This window comes from Pelophylax lessonae (genome assembly GCF_965119305.1).
Source record: "Pelophylax lessonae genome assembly, chromosome: 4".
In the NCBI taxonomy this organism is placed as follows: domain Eukaryota; kingdom Metazoa; phylum Chordata; class Amphibia; order Anura; family Ranidae; genus Pelophylax; species Pelophylax lessonae.
In genome coordinates this window covers 191,257,505-191,276,530 of record NC_138771.1, presented here as the reverse complement: position 1 = coordinate 191,276,530, position 19,026 = coordinate 191,257,505, and the positions used below count along the sequence as shown (strand labels likewise).

The window sequence follows — 19,026 nt, the reverse complement described above, 5'->3', positions numbered from 1 at the left end:
ACTCTAAACTGGTAACCGTTAAATAAATTTAAAGCGTCGCCGATTGAGATCTCTATTGACCGTAGTTTGTCGCCATCCCACGGGGGGGGGGGCGCAATTTTAAACTGTAACATGTTGGGTATCTATTTACTCGGCGTGACATCATCTTTCACAATATACAAAAAAATGGGCTAACTTTACTGTTTAGTATTTTTTAAATGCAGTGAAATGTGATTTTTCAAATTTTTTCAAAAAAAAATGGCGTTTTAAAGACCGCTGCGCAAATACCGCGTGACAAAAAATTTTGCAATGACCGACATTTTATTCTCCAGAGTCTTTGCTAAAAAAATATATATAATGTTTGGGGGTTCTAAGTAGTTTTCTAGGAAAATATACTGGTTTTAACTCGTAAACAAAAAGTGTCCGAAATAGGGCTGGGGCTTAAGTGGTTAAAGAACATCCTTCCTGAAGATTGGTGACCAAAATTGCATTTCATACTGAAGATGTGGCCGAACCAAAGTTTTGTAAAGATGTAGATATATAGTTTTATGTCTTGGGTACATTTCCTTTTTAACCCTTGACACTTGTTGTTTACAAGTTAAAATCAGCATTTTTTGCTTGAAAATTACTTAGAACCCCAAACAATATATATTGTTATTGCAATATTTTATGTCATGCGGTATTTGCCCAGTGGTCTTTCAAACGCAATTCTTTTGGAAAAAAGAAACTTCATCCCAATTTTTTTGTGTATTGTGAAAGATGATGTTGCACTGAGTAAATAGATACCTAATATGTCACTGTTTAAAATTGCACACACTTGTGGAATGGCGACAAACTACAGGACTTTTAAATCTCCATAGGCAACGCTTTTAAAATTTTTAACGGTTACCAGTTTAGAGTTACAGAGAAGGTCTTTTGCTAAACCTATTGCTCTCGCTGTAACGATTGCGGTGATACCTCACATGTGTGATTTAAACACTGTGTACATTTGCGGGTGCAATTTTTTTTTTTTTTTTAGGTATGCATTTTCTTTGCTGCGCAAGCACGTGGGGACAGAGGCGCTTTAAAAAAAAAAAAATTATTTTATTATTATTTTTACACTGTTCCTTTAGAAAAGAAAGAAATGTAAATATTTTGACAGTAATAGGCAGTGACAGGTACTCTTTACTGGCTGCAGGCATCACCCAGGTATAACCACTTCAACAAAATGACTTAAAGGTACATGATTTTGCATGAAGTGGTTAATGCATGATAATCGCCTGCTAGCCTTGCTTTCTGCAACTTCACATTGCATTGGCATTGCTGAGTTTATGCTCTACAAGGACACCCCAGATATTTTCCATCCTCAAATTCCCCAGATATTAACCCCATGGTAGCAATCATATTTTTAGCTTCAAAATCCAATACTTTACATTTTTCAATATTAAACCTCTTCTGACATATTGCTGCCCAACATTCTATTTTGTCTTCACAAGATCTTCTTGTAAAGTTGTCGTGAAATTATTGCCCTGCTTAGCTTTGTATCATTTGAAAACACTGAGATTTAACTATCAAATTCAACCTCTATATCATTTATCCTGGGGCACATCGCTCACAGCTCTATACCATTCAGAAAGTATGCCATTAATCATTACTTCCTAAACATGTTCCTGTAGACAGTTTTTTTTATCAAGGCACATACAACAATATCAATGCCAAAAAAACGTATTTTGTAAATTAAGCATTTTGGGGTACTGTACCAAATGCCTTAGCAAAATCTAGATAACACTTATGCTTCTGTTATGTATTGCACCTCAAACACTAAACAAATAATTCATAGATACACTTAGGCCACTGGGCTTCCTCTATCCAGCTCACCCCATCATAGAATGTTAAAAGGTTGGTCTGGCAGGAACAGTATATCATACAGTAGTGTTGGTTGCTACTAATGATACTATTTTTATTGGCAAATTCTTGCACATGTTCCCATATTATTCCTTCTAATAGTTTACATAGGTGGACTGGTCCATATATTACTGCTTTTTAATTTTTTTATTACAGGTACCTATATAGCATCATCAATTTTCGCAGTGATTTACACATATATATTATACATTTACATCTATAGCCTTATTTTGAATGTTGGTACCACGTTTTCTTTTTTTTTGTTTTTTTTTACTATTCCTGTCAGTAAGCTGTTCTTAAAAATTAGGAACAATGCTCTGGCTATGACATGACTAAGTTCTTTGAGGATTCTCGGGTAAGCCATCTGGTCCTGGTGATTTAATCACATTAAGTTTTTCTAGACTTTTTTTAACACCGATTTCTGTCAGCTAAAAGGGTATATTCAATATATTGCTAATAAAATGACTGTCTTATTTATCTACCCCTCCTTTTGGCTCATACAAAACAGGAGAGTAAAAATGTGTTTAATACATTTTCCTTCTCCTTGTCACTTGTGACCAACTTCCCCTGATCATCTTTCGAGGGGCAAATATCTTCTTACCTAGCCTTTTTAGTATTAGCCCATGTGAGTAGTTTCATTCTTATCTATTAAGATGCAGTGGCCGAAAGGGGCACAGCTGCTGTATCCCAATAAGACATCGGTGCGGGTGCTTGTCCTAGAACTCACTCAGGGTTCATTCAGGGCAGTGCACTCACACAGATGTCATATTGGGAGCAGCAGCTGTGTCCATGCAGCTGCGGCATCCCAATAGACAACAATAAGACTGCTGGAACACCTGTGCATCCTCATGCTGGCAAAACATGGCTCTGCCCCTCAAATTTTTAAAGACAGTTTTTATTGTTATTATGCCTTTTTGAGCATTAGTTGAATGTGCAGTTCTGACTTTGCTGAATTAGTATCAGGATAGTTGAAGTCCCCCAGGATTATAACATTGCTCCTGTATCCATATTTGGTCAGTGACATCAACATTAACTCTGCCCATGGTCTGGGATTCCCAGAGAGTAAATTAACCATTTTAGGTCTGCCCTATAGCAGTTTTACTGCTACAGGGTGACACCTGTGCGCTGGATCACGTAGATATATATGTGATCCGGCGCTTCCGGGTAGGGGGGCACACATGCGCGCCGCCAAGGGCTCGCTTTCGATGTGAGTACATACAGCGGAAGCTGATCAGCAGGTGCAGGTTACTCGATGCCCACCAATCTTAGGGCAGAGAGAAAGAGCTGCGATCTGCTTATCTAAACTAGGCAGATCGTCGTTCTGACAGGGGGGGAAGGATGGAGTTTGTGTCCCTGCAAAGCAGGGAATAAATTCTATCTCTTCCCCTAGTAAAAGCACCTCACACAGTATAGTAAAACACTAGCTAAGCACACAGTTAACCATTTGATCGCCTCTGATGTTAACCCCTTCCCAGCAAGTGTCATTAGTACAGTGCATATTTTTTGCACTGATCACTGTATTAATGTCACTGATCCCCAAAAAGTGTCCGTTAGTGTCAGAATGTGTGCCGCAATATTGCAGTCCCACTATAAGTCACTGATTGCCACCATTACTAGTGAAAAAAATAAATAAATATAAATAAAAATACCCCATAGTATGTAGACACTATAACTTTTGCACAGACCAATCAATATACGCTTATTGGGATTTTTTACCAAAAATATGTAGCAGAATACATATTGGACTGCATTTTTTGAAGTATTTTGGTTTTTTCAAATTCTTTAACTGGATATGTTTCATAGCAGAAAGTAAAACATTTTTTTTTTTTTCAAAATTGTTGATCTTTTTTTGTTTATAGCGCAAAATAAAACAACTGCAGAGGTAATCAAATACCACTAGAAGAAAGCTCCATTTGTAGGAAAAAAGGACATAAATCTTATTTGGGTACAGCGTCGAATGAACGCACAATTATCAGTTAAAGTAACGCAGTGCTGTATCACAAAAAATAGCCTGGTCATAAAGCAGGGTAATTCTTCCAGAGGTAAAGTGGGTAAAGGGGCCATGTAATGCCTCTGGTTGCTAAGGACCTGGCAGATGCTAGCACCCCCGCTGATTCATTAACAACCATTGACAGGAAGCTGCGAAATCATTAAACTAAACACTGCTACTCCTGTGGTCTCCACTTGCTTCTAGGTTCCCCGCTGAGGGGCTGACCTGCTGCATTCTGAACACAGGAGGTTGGCTGCTTGGAATGGGCACAATTTAGAGAATGATTTGCATTTTCTGAATGAATGCAAAGCGTTCTGTCATTCGTTGAGATGAAGAGGTGGGACGGTAACATAGAGTGGAAGTCACTGGAGTAATGGTGTCTACTTGTGATTTCCAGCTTCCAGGGACATCAGCCAAGTAGAGTTTATTCATAGGAACAATGGTCCAAGCTGGACTGATGTAACTATGTGTAAACGATTCATATCTTGATTTACTCTTAAATTGCTGTGAACTTTGAATCTAACTAAGATATCTCTATTACTGGGTAGAGTAGAGTTGGGTAAAATCATCTAATGCAGGGTTGGGGAGTTCGTAATTTTAGGGATATTCAGGCACGCTATAATATACTATCAGCTGATCCTAAAGTAAACCCCCCTTTTTCAAAGGATAAGAAATCATGTTTTCAATATGTTTGCTTCAATACTAAAACAAGAAGTCCTATTACTCTGGTGTTCAGCGAAGAAGGACCCCCTACAGTTGTTGATCAGTTGAGAAAAGGTCCCTTACATTCATGGTCAGTGGAAGAGATGTCCCCATAGATTGGTGCCTAGTGGTATAAAGGAACCCCGTACACTAGGGGTCAGTGGGAAGAATGCCCTCTTGCATTGGTGGGCATTGAGGAAAACACCTTATTATTGGTGGTCATTGGGAAGAATAAACCTTACATTGGTGGTCATTGATAAGGATGTCCCCTTCCAGGAAGCTTAAAGGGTGTTCCTAGCAAGCATATTGCATGGTGGCTGTAAAATAGACTGAAGCCTATCTGACGTGTTCATATACATTTTTTGCCTAGGAATCTTATCCATGGGACCTTTTTAACCTATTTATAATTTTTATGCAATAATTTATTTTACTATTTTGTATAATGTTGACCACTTTTTGCAGTGCTTTGCAGAGGACATTGATCATTCATATCAATTTATACCCCTGAAAGAACTTGCCATCTAAGGTTCCCACCACAGTTATTGCAAGCAAACACATTCATTAGGAGGAATTAAGAAGCAGATATTTAGGTATGTGCTTGGATTGTGGGAAGACCTTGAAGCACCCAGAGGAAACCCACACAAACATGGTGGACACAAACAAAGTCAATGCAAATAATGGGGTTGATTTACTAAAGGCAAATCAACTGTGCACTGCAAATGCACTTGGAAGTGCAGTCACTTTAGATTTAAGGGGAAGATCTGAAATGAGGGGAAGCTCTGCTGATTTCTATCATCCAATCATGTGCGAGCAAAAATGCTGTTTTTTATTGTCCTTGATTGTCCCCCTCAGATCTACAGGGAGTGCACAGTGGATTTGCCTTTAGTAAATAACCCCAATAGGCCACTCTGAAAGCTACATTTGACATGGAAATATATGGCTAGCTTAAATTTTGACAACAAATACTTGCTCAGTACTGTGCATATTTATTTCTACATCTATCAGTATTCACACAGGCATATGAATAAATGTAGTCCTGCACTTGAGACCATCCCCTTTGTAATCCTACTACAAATGTTATTGTATTGTAAGGAAAATACAATGTGCGGAAGATATTATTTGCTGTAGATTGTGCAGCATGTGATGACTATAAGATGAGCTGGCCATTACATTTGTTGTCATTCTGTACTGTCACAGGGAAGAGAGATGAAATATGGATCATAGAAGACTTTGTAATTGATGGAAATAATGTACACAATCCTACCATCTTAATGGATACATTTGATTATGGCCCCAAGGAAGATAACTGGTTTTTCTACCCTGGTGGAAATATTGGTCTCTACTGCCCATACTCCTCTAAAGGCGCACCGTAAGTCAACAAAGTTTTTATTTATCATTTGCATGTCAGATGTAATTTCTCATTATTTAATGTCAATCTGAAGGTTTTTAAGAATGTTTGCAGCTAAAAAAAAATGAAAAAAGACAAGTAATCATGTGATATTCCAGATGCTAGATAGTTGTAAATCCTTTACCAAAGATTTGACCTCAGGCTGATCACACAAGTCCGCCATCTCTACTTTGTATGCTTTTCAATATAATGTATCACTTCTGTGTCCCTGTCAAGGTAACTACTTAGCACAGTGCCTAGCTTTCCTTGCTCTTGTATCGTCTGGGCAGCAGGACCAGACTAAGAACAAGGACTCCATACAAATGGCGGATAAACAAAGAGCAAAATGTATCAGTTCTCTGTTCTGTTAATCAGTAAGTGTCGGTTCACACTACCGCGACTTGTCAGGTGACTGGTCAGCCTGACAAGTCGCAGTCCATTCTGTGCTACGGGAACCGTTCTAATAGGAGCGATTCAAGTCGCTCCGACTTAGAAAATAGTTCCTGTACTACTTCAGGGCGACATCGGAGCGACTTGCATTGACTTCCATTATGTGAAGTCCGTGCAAGTCGCGCCAAAGTCGCGGTGCACGCGACTTCACAGGTCGCCCCCGAAGTCATGCCGCGGTAGTGTGAACCGGCACTAAAAGCCTATTAAATGTGTTTCTTATTTACTGTATAATAAAAGCAGAGATATCAATGGCAAACATCTCCAAATATACTGTATGTGAAAGCATTTAAGTGTGTTAACATTGTATTTGTCTTTACCTCCCATTGCAGGACTCTGCTGTATTTTTTCTGATTTGTTCTGTGCTATGAAACTGTAATAAAAACATTGAAAATAAAAATCACTAAAAGAAAGTTGGTGCTTTTCTACTACTATAATATGCTTACTATATTATTATACATTTTTATTAAGATAGCCAATATAAAATGTAAATCCAGAATAGACTATTAGTCTTCTATGTATTTGTAATAATTGGCATACATCTGTTATATGATATTGAATTGTATCTCTAGTTTTTAACTTTAGTTTAAAGTGCATTAACTCCAATAATGAAGATGTCTGTTTAATGTTAGGGAGGAAGATTCTGCTATGGTTTTTGTTTCAAACGAAGTAGGCGAGCATTCCATTACTACAAGAGATCTAGATGTGGATGAGAGCACTATCATTCAGTTTGAGGTAAACTAATTCCCTCTATTTTTTTAATCAGGAAAAGTTTATTGAAAAGTACAAAGTTTACAAAATTCCGGAGTGTACAGTTATCCATAAAAACAGCATGACATTGTACAATACACAGGAATAGACTGGTCAAATTACAATAGAAATATTGTGCTCAAGCAAATAAGACGTTGCCAAACCATAGAGTTGAGAATAAACATCACTTAGTTTAAGAACATAAATAGGTTGATTATGTTAGTAGCTACAGTAGTCTGTGTGACGCCACATCAAACCAGGCAAAACTGGGGGTATTCAGCCAACCATCCCATACCCTTTCAAATTTATTGGAGCAGCCTCCCCCGATAAGTAGATATCTTTGGTCTAACTGCTACCCTTTTTTTAAAATGTTAAGCTTTGTCTTTATTTATGGTTCTGTACTTGCAATACACTGTGATTCATCCTGTTGTACTTTTAGGATGTTAATGGATGTACCTCTGAGTTTTGTATCATTATTTCCTTCTTGTAAGAGTTCCTGTCTTGCTGAAGTATGCAATTAAAGTTTAACTTAAAAAAAAAAAAAAATGATTGTAGCAGCCTCAATGTTGATACAATTGGCGTTTATAGCTCAAAGTAGTTCCCATTATGTGTATCCACTCCTCCAGAGCCGAGGATGTTCTGATTTCCAGTGTAGTAAGATGAGTTTATGGGCTTGAAATGTTTCTGGAGATTGCCTATCCACCATTAAGAGTGTTAGTGACCATTGCCCAATATGTGTGCAGCTTGGGGCAAGGCCAGAGCATATGCATTAAGTCACCATGGTCCCTGTGGCATCCACTGCAGGTAGACTTCTGCGATTCTGCAGTAGAACCATGGTATAGAGTTTGGATGGGATGTAATGCATTCGTAATAGTATATTGGGAAAGTCTAAAATGTGTTTAAGTAACTAATCTGGATAGACTGCAATGCCTCTTTCACAGGTCTGGCTCTGTACCACCAACATCACCCTCCCAATTTGCCAGGGCTCTACACGGGTAATGCTCTAAGTATGCATTTAAAAGTAGAGTGAAGCATTGAGAAATAAAGCCCTTCATCGTGGTGGTATGCTGCAACAATTTAATAATAGACGTAGCAGAGAGGTGGTAGAGAACCCCTTTGATAACACAAATTGCAGATAGTATAAGTGCATATTGTGTGGGAGATTGTATTGGGACTGCACAGTACAGAAGGTTACCAGTGTACCTTTATCAAAAATATGATGCAAGTGAGTGATAACCTTGTGTCTGCTATTTACCAATATAATGCAACTTGGCTAATTCAGGGGAAGTATTATTTAACTATATGGTACTGTATAAACTAAAAATAGTTACTTTCTGCAACTGCTTGGCCTTATCCCATATTTTATGCATGAGCTTATATGTGGGAAGCATTTTGTTAGGTCTGCACAGTAGCTAGGACTCCCGGCATGCTGTCAGGGTTGGGAATTTTGTGAAATGCATAATAACCACAAGAGCTGGTTAGGTGCAGTCAACGATGGTACCATGCATTTAACCACATGTTGCAATTGAGCTGTTAGGTAATATAGCCAGGGGTTTGGAAGAGCTACACCTCCCCATCCTTTGGGCATTGCAGATGTTACAGCTTAATCCTTGGAGGGTTATCTCACCACAAGAGGGATCAAAAACAAAGAATATCTTTATAGAGATTACCACTTATTCCCTCTATTTACCTGTATGTTCATCTCAGTATGAAGAACATGAATAAATGAAATATAAATATAATTTTTTTCAGTGTGCACCTTTTTCATTTTTGAACAAATAACATTTCTATTTATTGAATTGTTTTCTTTACTAAATTATGTCACTTTGCCATAAAATTTTCACAAAATTTTTGTATATATTCATTTATTATACCTGGTTTAACTGTTCTTTTTTACAACATACTTTTATGATTAAACCTGTATGTTTTTCACTTTCTTTATTATCATTATTCCTATTTAATCTAGATTAATGTGGGCTGCACAACAGACAGTAATTCTGATGATCCAGTAAGACTGGAGTTCTCTCGGGATTTTGGTGCCACGTGGCACTTGCTTCTCCCGCTGTGCTACAGCAGTAGCAGCCACGTCAATTCACTGTGCACCACAGAGCATCACCCCAGTAGCACCTATTATGCTGGAACAATGCAGGGCTGGAGAAGAGAGGTCATCAACTTTGGTAAACTGCATATTTGTGGGTAAGTTCCATAACTGACAAGCTTAGGGTATATGTTTTCATTCATTTGTGTGCATTTAAATAGTAAGCAAATTGTAAGAAAAGTTGAACAAAGGAAAGCCCAAGCCATTCTAACAAATTCCAATCCAATTAAATTATTTAGTCTTTACAGTAGGAAAGGATTAAAAGTACAGTAACAGGTGGCTAAAAAAATGTTTCAAAGCATTCAAGTTTCTAGTTCTCTAAAACAACCAGGAGCTCTAAAGGGTGTGAGAATGGATTACTAGATACAAACATTTTATTAAAGTTCAGAAGAGATTGAAGTGCCTTTGTCATATCTAGAATGATGGAAAAATTATTGCAAAGGTCACCTGCAGCACTCAGTAAAAGACCTCAGCCATGTGCCTTTGGTACAAGAATCTAGCAAGTCCTCTGACACTTCAATGATATTTCAAACCTATGGGTTTTGTCAATTGCCAAATCTTCTAGCTAGTAGTGTTGAGCGAACACGGACTGTATTATTCGTGTTCGTACCGAATAATTGGATTTTTTGTACCCGAACACGGACACGGACACTTTACTGTATGTTCGGGTAAAAATCCGTGTTCGGTCGTTTTATTTCCGGGTTTTGCATGCTTTGGCGCTCTTTTCATGGCGGGCTTTCAACAGCCAATCAACAATCGTTTAACTGGTGTGCCTTAAGCCATCCCAGCCATGCCTGCAAATGTCTCAGTAGCTGTGATTGGCCGTCTGAAGCATGTGACCAAGTCTTTATAAGTTCGAGGCAGCCGCAGCGGCGTCATTATGCTGCTTAGATTCAGGGACAGAGCACACATCAACGTGCTGGCTGCTGATTAGGGAAAGATAGGCAGGAAAAAACCATTTGTGTCCGGATAGAATTGAGGGACAGGTCGGAGTGTTTAGGCAGGGCGAGTTGTAGGCATTTTAGGGATAGAGTCTGCTGAATTATATAGGGTCAGTGTCTTCTACAAACTACAATCGATATTGCTGTGTGGGGGGTGGGGTCTGCACTCAATCCTGATCTACGATCTCTTCTCAATCCTGTTAGGGACAGAGTCTGCTGAATTTTAGGGAAACTGTGTTCTACAAACTACAATCGATATTGCTGTGTGGTGTGGGATTGGAGATAGGCAGGTGTCAGTGATCCACATCCATTTTTCTGTGTGTGAGCTGCAGTGAACACAATCTTTTTGGGCTGCAGTGAACACAATCTTTTTGGGCTGCAGTGAACACAATCTTTTTGGGCTGCAGTGAACACAATCTTTTTGGGCTGCAGTGAACACAATCTTTTTGGGGTGCAGTGAACAAAATCTTTTTGGGGTGCAGTGAACACAATCCTTTTTGGTGTGCAGTGAACACAATCTTTGTGGGGTGCAGTGAACAAAATCCTTTGTGGGGTGCAGTGAACACAATCTTTTTGGGGTGCAGTGAACAAAATCCTTTTTGGGGTGCAGTGAACAACATCCTTTTTGGGGTGCAGTGAACACAATCTTTTTGGGGTGCAGTGAACAAAATCCTTTGTGGGGTGCAGTGAACACAATCTTTTTGGGGTGCAGTGAACACAATCTTTTTGGGGTGGAGTGAACAACATCCTTTTTGGGGTGCAGTGAACAAAATCCTTTTTGGGGTGCAGTGAACAAAATCATTTTTGGGGTGCAGTGAACACAATCTTTTTGGGGTGCAGTGAACACAATCTTTGTGGGGTGCAGTGAACACAATCTTTTTGGGGTGGAGTGAACAACATCCTTTTTGGGGTGCAGTGAACAACATCCTTTTTGGGGTGCAGTGAACACAATCTTTTTGGGGTGCAGTGAACACAATCTTTGTGGGGTACAGTGAACAGAATCTTTGTGGGGTGCAGTGAACACAATCTTTGGGGGGTACAGTGAACACAATCTTTGTGAGGTGCAGTGAACACAATCTTTGTGGGGTGCAGTGAACACAATCATTGTGGGGTGCAGTGAACTCAATCTTTGTGGGGTACAGTGAACACAATCTCATACTGAAGGTTTGAGGGTGCTGCCTGTTCCATACTCCCCCTACTCCTCATCTAGCCTTTTAGGGGTACAAACAATAGTAATTGGGGCCTAGTGTGGTTGTGTACGTGTGATATACATACACTTTTTTGGGATCATATTTTCTATTCCGCTATTTAATCAAAAACCTTTGGGGATCAGTTAAATTGGGGGATAGTCTGTGTTGGTACGTGTGAGAGAGATCCACCTTTCCAAGTTGTTGGGGTTCATCTCATACTTCTGAAGGTTTGAGGGTGCTGCCTGTTCCATACTCCCCCTACTCCTAGCCTTTTAGGGGTACAAACAATAGTAATTGGGGCCTAGTGTGGTTGTGTACGTGTGATATACATACACTTTTTTGGGATCATATTTTCTATTCCGCTATTTAATCAAAAACCTTTGGGGATCAGTTAAATTGGGGGATAGTCTGTGTTGGTACGTGTGAGAGAGATCCACCTTTCCAAGTTGTTGAGGTTCATCTCATACTTCTGAAGGTTTGAGGGTGCTGCCTGTTCCATACTCCCCCTACTCCTAGCCTTTTAGGGGTACAAACAATAGTAATTGGGGCCCAGTGTGGTTGTGTACGTGTGATATACATACACTTTTTTGGGATCATATTTTCTATTCCGCTATTTAATCAAAAACCTCTGGGGATCAGTTAAATTGGGGGATAGTCTGTGTTGGTACGTGTGAGAGAGATCCACCTTTCCAAGTTGTTGGGGTTCATCTCATACTTCTGAAGGTTTGAGGGTGCTGCCTGTTCCATACTCCCCCTACTCCTAGCCTTTTAGGGGTACAAACAATAGTAATTGGGGCCTAGTGTGGTTGTGTACGTGTGATATACATACACTTTTTTGGGATCATATTTTCTATTCCGCTATTTAATCAAAAACCTTTGGGGATCAGTTAAATTGGGGGATAGTCTGTGTTGGTACGTGTGAGAGAGATCCACCTTTCCAAGTTGTTGGGGTTCATCTCATACTTCTGAAGGTTTGAGGGTGCTGCCTGTTCCATACTCCCCCTACTCCTAGCCTTTTAGGGGTACAAACAATAGTAATTGGGGCCTAGTGTGGTTGTGTACGTGTGATATACATACACTTTTTTTGGATCATATTTTCTATTCCGCTATTTAATCAAAAACCTTTGGGGATCAGTTAAATTGGGGGATAGTCTGTGTTGGTACGTGTGAGAGAGATCCACCTTTCCAAGTTGTTGGGGTTCATCTCATACTTCTGAAGGTTTGAGGGTGCTGCCTGTTCCATACTCCCCCTACTCCTAGCCTTTTAGGGGTACAAACAATAGTAATTGGGGCCTAGTGTGGTTGTGTACGTGTGATATACATACACTTTTTTGGGATCATATTTTCTATTCCGCTATTTAATCAAAAACCTTTGGGGATCAGTTAAATTGGGGGATAGTCTGTGTTGGTACGTGTGAGAGAGATCCACCTTTCCAAGTTGTTGGGGTTCATCTCATACTTCTGAAGGTTTGAGGGTGCTGCCTGTTCCATACCCCCCCTACTCCTCATCTAGCCTTTTAGGGGTACAAACAATAGTAATTGGGGCCTAGTGTGGTTGTGTACGTGTGATATACATACACTTTTTTTGGATCATATTTTCTATTCCGCTATTTAATCAAAAACCTTTGGGGATCAGTTAAATTGGGGGATAGTCTGTGTCGGTACGTGTGAGAGAGATCCACCTTTCCAAGTTGTTGGGGTTCATCTCATACTTCTGAAGGTTTGAGGGTGCTGCCTGTTCCATACTCCCCCTACTCCTCATCTAGCCTTTTAGGGGTACAAACAATAGTAATTGGGGCCTAGTGTGGTTGTGTACGTGTGATATACATACACTTTTTTTGGATCATATTTTCTATTCCGCTATTTAATCAAAAACCTTTGGGGATCAGTTAAATTGGGGGATAGTCTGTGTTGGTACGTGTGAGAGAGATCCACCTTTCCAAGTTGTTGGGGTTCATCTCATACTTCTGAAGGTTTGAGGGTGCTGCCTGTTCCATACTCCCCCTACTCCTCATCTAGCCTTTTAGGGGTACAAACAATAGTAATTGGGGCCCAGTGTGGTTGTGTACGTGTGATATACATACACTTTTTTGGGATCATATTTTCTATTCCGCTATTTAATCAAAAACCTTTGGGGATCAGTTAAATTGGGGGATAGTCTGTGTCGGTACGTGTGAGAGAGATCCACCTTTCCAAGTTGTTGGGGTTCATCTCATACTTCTGAAGGTTTGAGGGTGCTGCCTGTTCCATACCCCCCCTACTCCTCATCTAGCCTTTTAGGGGTACAAACAATAGTAATTGGGGCCTAGTGTGGTTGTGTACGTGCGAGATACATACACTTTTTTTGATCATATTTCCTACTCCGCTATTCAATAAAAACCTTTGAGGATCAATTGAATTGCGGGATAGTCTGTGTCGGTACGTGTGAGAGAGATCCACCTTTCCAAGTTGTTGGGGTTCATCTCATACTTCTGAAGGTTTGAGGGTGCTGCCTGTTCCATACTCCCCCTACTCCTAGCCTTTTAGGGGTACAAACAATAGTAATTGGGGCCTAGTGTGGTTGTGTACGTGTGATATACATACACTTTTTTGGGATCATATTTTCTATTCCGCTATTTAATCAAAAACCTTTGGGGATCAGTTAAATTGGGGGATAGTCTGTGTTGGTACGTGTGAGAGAGATCCACCTTTCCAAGTTGTTGGGGTTCATCTCATACTTCTGAAGGTTTGAGGGTGCTGCCTGTTCCATACCCCCCCTACTCCTCATCTAGCCTTTTAGGGGTACAAACAATAGTAATTGGGGCCTAGTGTGGTTGTGTACGTGTGATATACATACACTTTTTTTGGATCATATTTTCTATTCCGCTATTTAATCAAAAACCTTTGGGGATCAGTTAAATTGGGGGATAGTCTGTGTCGGTACGTGTGAGAGAGATCCACCTTTCCAAGTTGTTGGGGTTCATCTCATACTTCTGAAGGTTTGAGGGTGCTGCCTGTTCCATACTCCCCCTACTCCTCATCTAGCCTTTTAGGGGTACAAACAATAGTAATTGGGGCCTAGTGTGGTTGTGTACGTGTGATATACATACACTTTTTTTGGATCATATTTTCTATTCCGCTATTTAATCAAAAACCTTTGGGGATCAGTTAAATTGGGGGATAGTCTGTGTTGGTACGTGTGAGAGAGATCCACCTTTCCAAGTTGTTGGGGTTCATCTCATACTTCTGAAGGTTTGAGGGTGCTGCCTGTTCCATACTCCCCCTACTCCTCATCTAGCCTTTTAGGGGTACAAACAATAGTAATTGGGGCCTAGTGTGGTTGTGTACGTGTGATATACATACACTTTTTTTGGATCATATTTTCTATTCCGCTATTTAATCAAAAACCTTTGGGGATCAGTTAAATTGGGGGATAGTCTGTGTTGGTACGTGTGAGAGAGATCCACCTTTCCAAGTTGTTGGGGTTCATCTCATACTTCTGAAGGTTTGAGGGTGCTGCCTGTTCCATACTCCCCCTACTCCTCATCTAGCCTTTTAGGGGTACAAACAATAGTAATTGGGGCCCAGTGTGGTTGTGTACGTGTGATATACATACACTTTTTTGGGATCATATTTTCTATTCCGCTATTTAATCAAAAACCTTTGGGGATCAGTTAAATTGGGGGATAGTCTGTGTCGGTACGTGTGAGAGAGATCCACCTTTCCAAGTTGTTGGGGTTCATCTCATACTTCTGAAGGTTTGAGGGTGCTGCCTGTTCCATACCCCCCCTACTCCTCATCTAGCCTTTTAGGGGTACAAACAATAGTAATTGGGGCCTAGTGTGGTTGTGTACGTGCGAGATACATACACTTTTTTTGATCATATTTCCTACTCCGCTATTCAATAAAAACCTTTGAGGATCAATTGAATTGCGGGATAGTCTGTGTCGGTACGTGTGAGAGAGATCCACCTTTCCAAGTTGTTGGGGTTCATCTCATACTTCTGAAGGTTTGAGGGTGCTGCCTGTTCCATACTCCCCCTACTCCTCATCTAGCCTTTTAGGGGTACAAACAATAGTAATTGGGGCCCAGTGTGGTTGTGTACGTGTGATATACATACACTTTTTTTGGATCATATTTTCTATTCCGCTATTTAATTTAACTGGGCCTCCATGCGAGACCTGTGTGCCTTGTTGCGCTGTTTTGAGTACTCCACCAACATGGCCAGTGGCAATGACGCCGTTCTCAGCTTAACTATCCCACTTCCATGCCTCCTTGAAAAAACAATTCGGGCGATGATGGAAGAGGATGTGGCACAGGATGAGGAGGAGGATGAAGAGGTAACATTTCCAAGGCTTTCAGGGCAGTCATTCGCAAGGGGCTCCGAGGGTGGGTTCCTGCACACGCAAACGCCAGGGACGCAATTGTCCAGCAGGGGCACAGTTCTGGAGGATGAGGAGGATGAGGAGGAGGAGGAGGAGCTGGAGGAGGAGATGGAACCATGTTCACAGCAGGGTGGCACCCAGGCCAGCTCATGGCCATCACTGGTGCGTGGCTGGGGGGATACAGAGGACACGGACGATACACCTCCCACAGAGGACAGCCTTTCGTTGCCTCTGGGCAGCCTGGCACACATGAGCGATTACATGCTGCAGTGTCTCCACAACGACCGCCGAGTTGCCCACATTCTAACTTGTGCTGATTACTGGGTGGCCACGCTGCTGGATCCCCGTTACAAGGACAACGTACCGTCCTTAATTCACTCACTGGAGCGCGATCGCAAGATGCGCGAGTACAAGCGCACGCTGGTAGACGCCATGCTGCTGGCATTCCCATCTGACAGCGGGGCCACAGTGGAAGCACAAGGCAGAGGAGGAGGAGGAGGAGGTCGCCAACGCAACCAGGGCACCGCCAGCACCTCAGAAGGCAGGGTTAGCATGGCCGAAATGTGGAAAAGCTTTGTCAGCACGCCACAACAAACAGCAGCACCAGCAGCTCAGATGGAACGTCTTAGCAGGAGGCAGCATTTTACCAACATGGTGGAGCAGTATGTGTGCACACGCCTACATGTAGTGAATGACGGGTCTGCCCCCTTCAACTTCTGGGTCTCCAAATTGGGCACATGGCTTGAGCTTGCCCTTTACGCCTTGGAGGTGCTGGCGTGCCCTGCAGCCAGTGTATTATCTGAACGGGTATTTAGCACGGCTGGGGGCGTTATAACAGACAAGCGCAGCCGCCTGTCCAGAGACAATGTGGACAAGCTCACGTTCATTAAAATGAACCAGGCATGGATCCCACGGGACTTTTCCGTACCTTATGCAGAATAGCAATGGATACCGACCTTACCCACCCATTGTTCAATTTTTGCTCTTTCTCACTCTTTTGGGGTGTACCCTCATTTAAAATTTTTGAAAAGAAGCAGTGTTGGCTACCTCGTCCTCCTCCTCAGGGCCAGATTAATGTAGGGGCTATTGGAGCTGCAGCTCCAGGCCCCTACCTTTTATATAGGCCCCGGGTTGGCCATATTCACTGTTACCGCTCTTCTGTCACTTGTAAACACAGAAGTCTGGCTTCTATGCTCGCTTCCCCAGGCAGCACCCTCAGAACCTCCCCACACAGCGTGAAGGCCGGACAAGGAGGGACAGTTGGCGATGCATGGATGTGTTTATGGGCTTCAGAGACAGCATCCCATGTTGAATTAGGCATGCATGGCTGCACCCTTCCTCCTCTGGGTGCATGGCAAGGCACGGCCCTTAAGGCCCTTCAAAATCCTCAGCACCAAGCCCATGATGCTGTTAATCCGGCCCTGGTCCTCCTCCACCGCCGCTTCCACCTACACCGCCCATAGGTGTGCGCAGCCTATTGCATTAAGGTGTGCACCCCAAAGTTGAAATACACATGCATGTGTTTGCCAGCAGGGAGAGTAATGTATCGGGGCCATGTACCTGTAGGCAAGGAGAAATAGAGCAGAGCAGGTCCCAGGGAGATCTTTCCCATCTCCTCACTGGCAATGCTATGTGCCCTAGGTGATTAGGGTGTGCCCAGGCACACCCAGCACTCCCTGTGCGCACGCCTATGTCACCGCTAGGCTTGTGACGGTATCAGATTTTCATGCTGCGATTAATTGATTAAGGTTTTGCCACGGTATACGGTATTATCACGGTATTCTATTATTAAATTTAAATTATTAAATTTCCACCTCACTTCAATTTCATTGCTGAATTTAGGGGCTTTGGTTCACTTATGCACATTATTATATAGTCAGTCAGTACAGACTCTGTGAACCAGGCCTAAAATAGGTCATCAAGCAGTGTCTGGCCTAACTGGTGATAACTGGTTCTGGCGCTCGGCTCCGATCCGATGGCCTGGTCATTAAGAGGGCAAATCCTTGTGGTCAAGAAGTGGTTAAACCTGAAGGAGGTGTTGTTTATAAATTACTTTACTATTGCTTTAGGCCTGGTTCACATGTATGCGGGTTGGTGGTTCACATTTGCACAGGCATAGCAGCCCATTGATTTGAATGGGCTGCTATGCCCTCATTTTCCGCAGAAAAAAGGTGCATGCAGCATTTTTTTAAAATTCAGTGGCCTTGAAATCCATCCTGCTTTTGCACCATGCGACTAACCTGCAGTTCCTGCTCTGGCAAGCTTTCTGCATTTTTTGTATACGTGGGCACGGCATTTAAAAATAAACAGTTTGCGTGTGCAGCAACGGCAGGTAAGTCGCATGGTGCAAAAGAAGGATGGATTTCATGGCCACTGCATTTTTTTAAATTCTGCATGCACCTTTTTTCAGCTGAAAACGCAGGCATAGCAGCTCAAGCCCATTCACATCAATGGGCTGCTATGCCTGTGCAAATGTGGGCCCCCAACCCGCATACATGTGAACCAGGCCTAAAGCAATAGTAAAGTCATTAATTGGTTAAACCTGCAGGAGGACCGGTGTTTTTATCTATTAATGACTTTACTATTGCTTTAGGCCTGGTTCACATGTATGCGGGTTGGGGGCCCACATTTGCACAGGCATAGCAGCCCATTGATGTGAATGGGCTTGAGCTGCTATGCCTGCGTTTTCAGCTGAAAAAAGGTGCATGCAGAATTTAAAAAAATGCAGTGGCCATGAAATCCATCCTTCTTTTGCACCATGCGACTTACCTGCCGTTGCTGCACACGCAAACTGTTTATTTTTAAATGCCGTGCCCACGTATACAAAAAATGCAGAAAGCTTGCCAGAGCAGGAACTGCAGGTTAGTCGCATGGTGCAAAAGCAGGATGGATTTCAAGGCCACTGAATTTAAAAAAAATGCTGCATGCACCTTTTTTCTGCGGAAAATGAGGGCATAGCAGCCCGTTCAAATCAATGGGCTGCTATGCCTGTGCAAATGTGGGCCGCCAACCCGCATACATGTGAACCGCCAACCCGCATACATGTGAACCACCAACCCGCATACATGTGAACCAGGCCTAAAGCAATAGTAAAGTCATTAATAGATAAAAACACCGGTCCTCCTGCAGGTTTAACCACTTCTGGATCGCAAGGATTTGCCCCTTTAAAGACCAGGCCATCGGATCAGAGCGCCAGGACCAGTCATCACCAGGTAGGCCAGACACTGCTTGATGGCTATATAATAATGTAATGTGGGCTGCTAGGCGTGTGTGTGTGTATATATATATTTATTA

General features: G+C 41.9%; 1 protein-coding gene across 3 annotated transcripts in view; it reads left to right on the top strand.

Annotated features, from left to right (window-relative positions):
* Window positions 1-19,026, top strand: part of RELN (reelin) — a 782,434-nt gene that overhangs the window by 649,484 nt on the left and 113,924 nt on the right. For all 3 annotated transcript variants that reach the window (XM_082254411.1, XM_082254410.1, XM_082254409.1), the window contains 3 exons: window positions 5,753-5,924; window positions 7,022-7,124; window positions 9,106-9,335. In XM_082254411.1, the coding sequence (XP_082110537.1) occupies window positions 5,753-5,924; window positions 7,022-7,124; window positions 9,106-9,335 (505 nt within the window). The remainder of the gene's footprint in view (window positions 1-5,752; window positions 5,925-7,021; window positions 7,125-9,105; window positions 9,336-19,026) is intronic.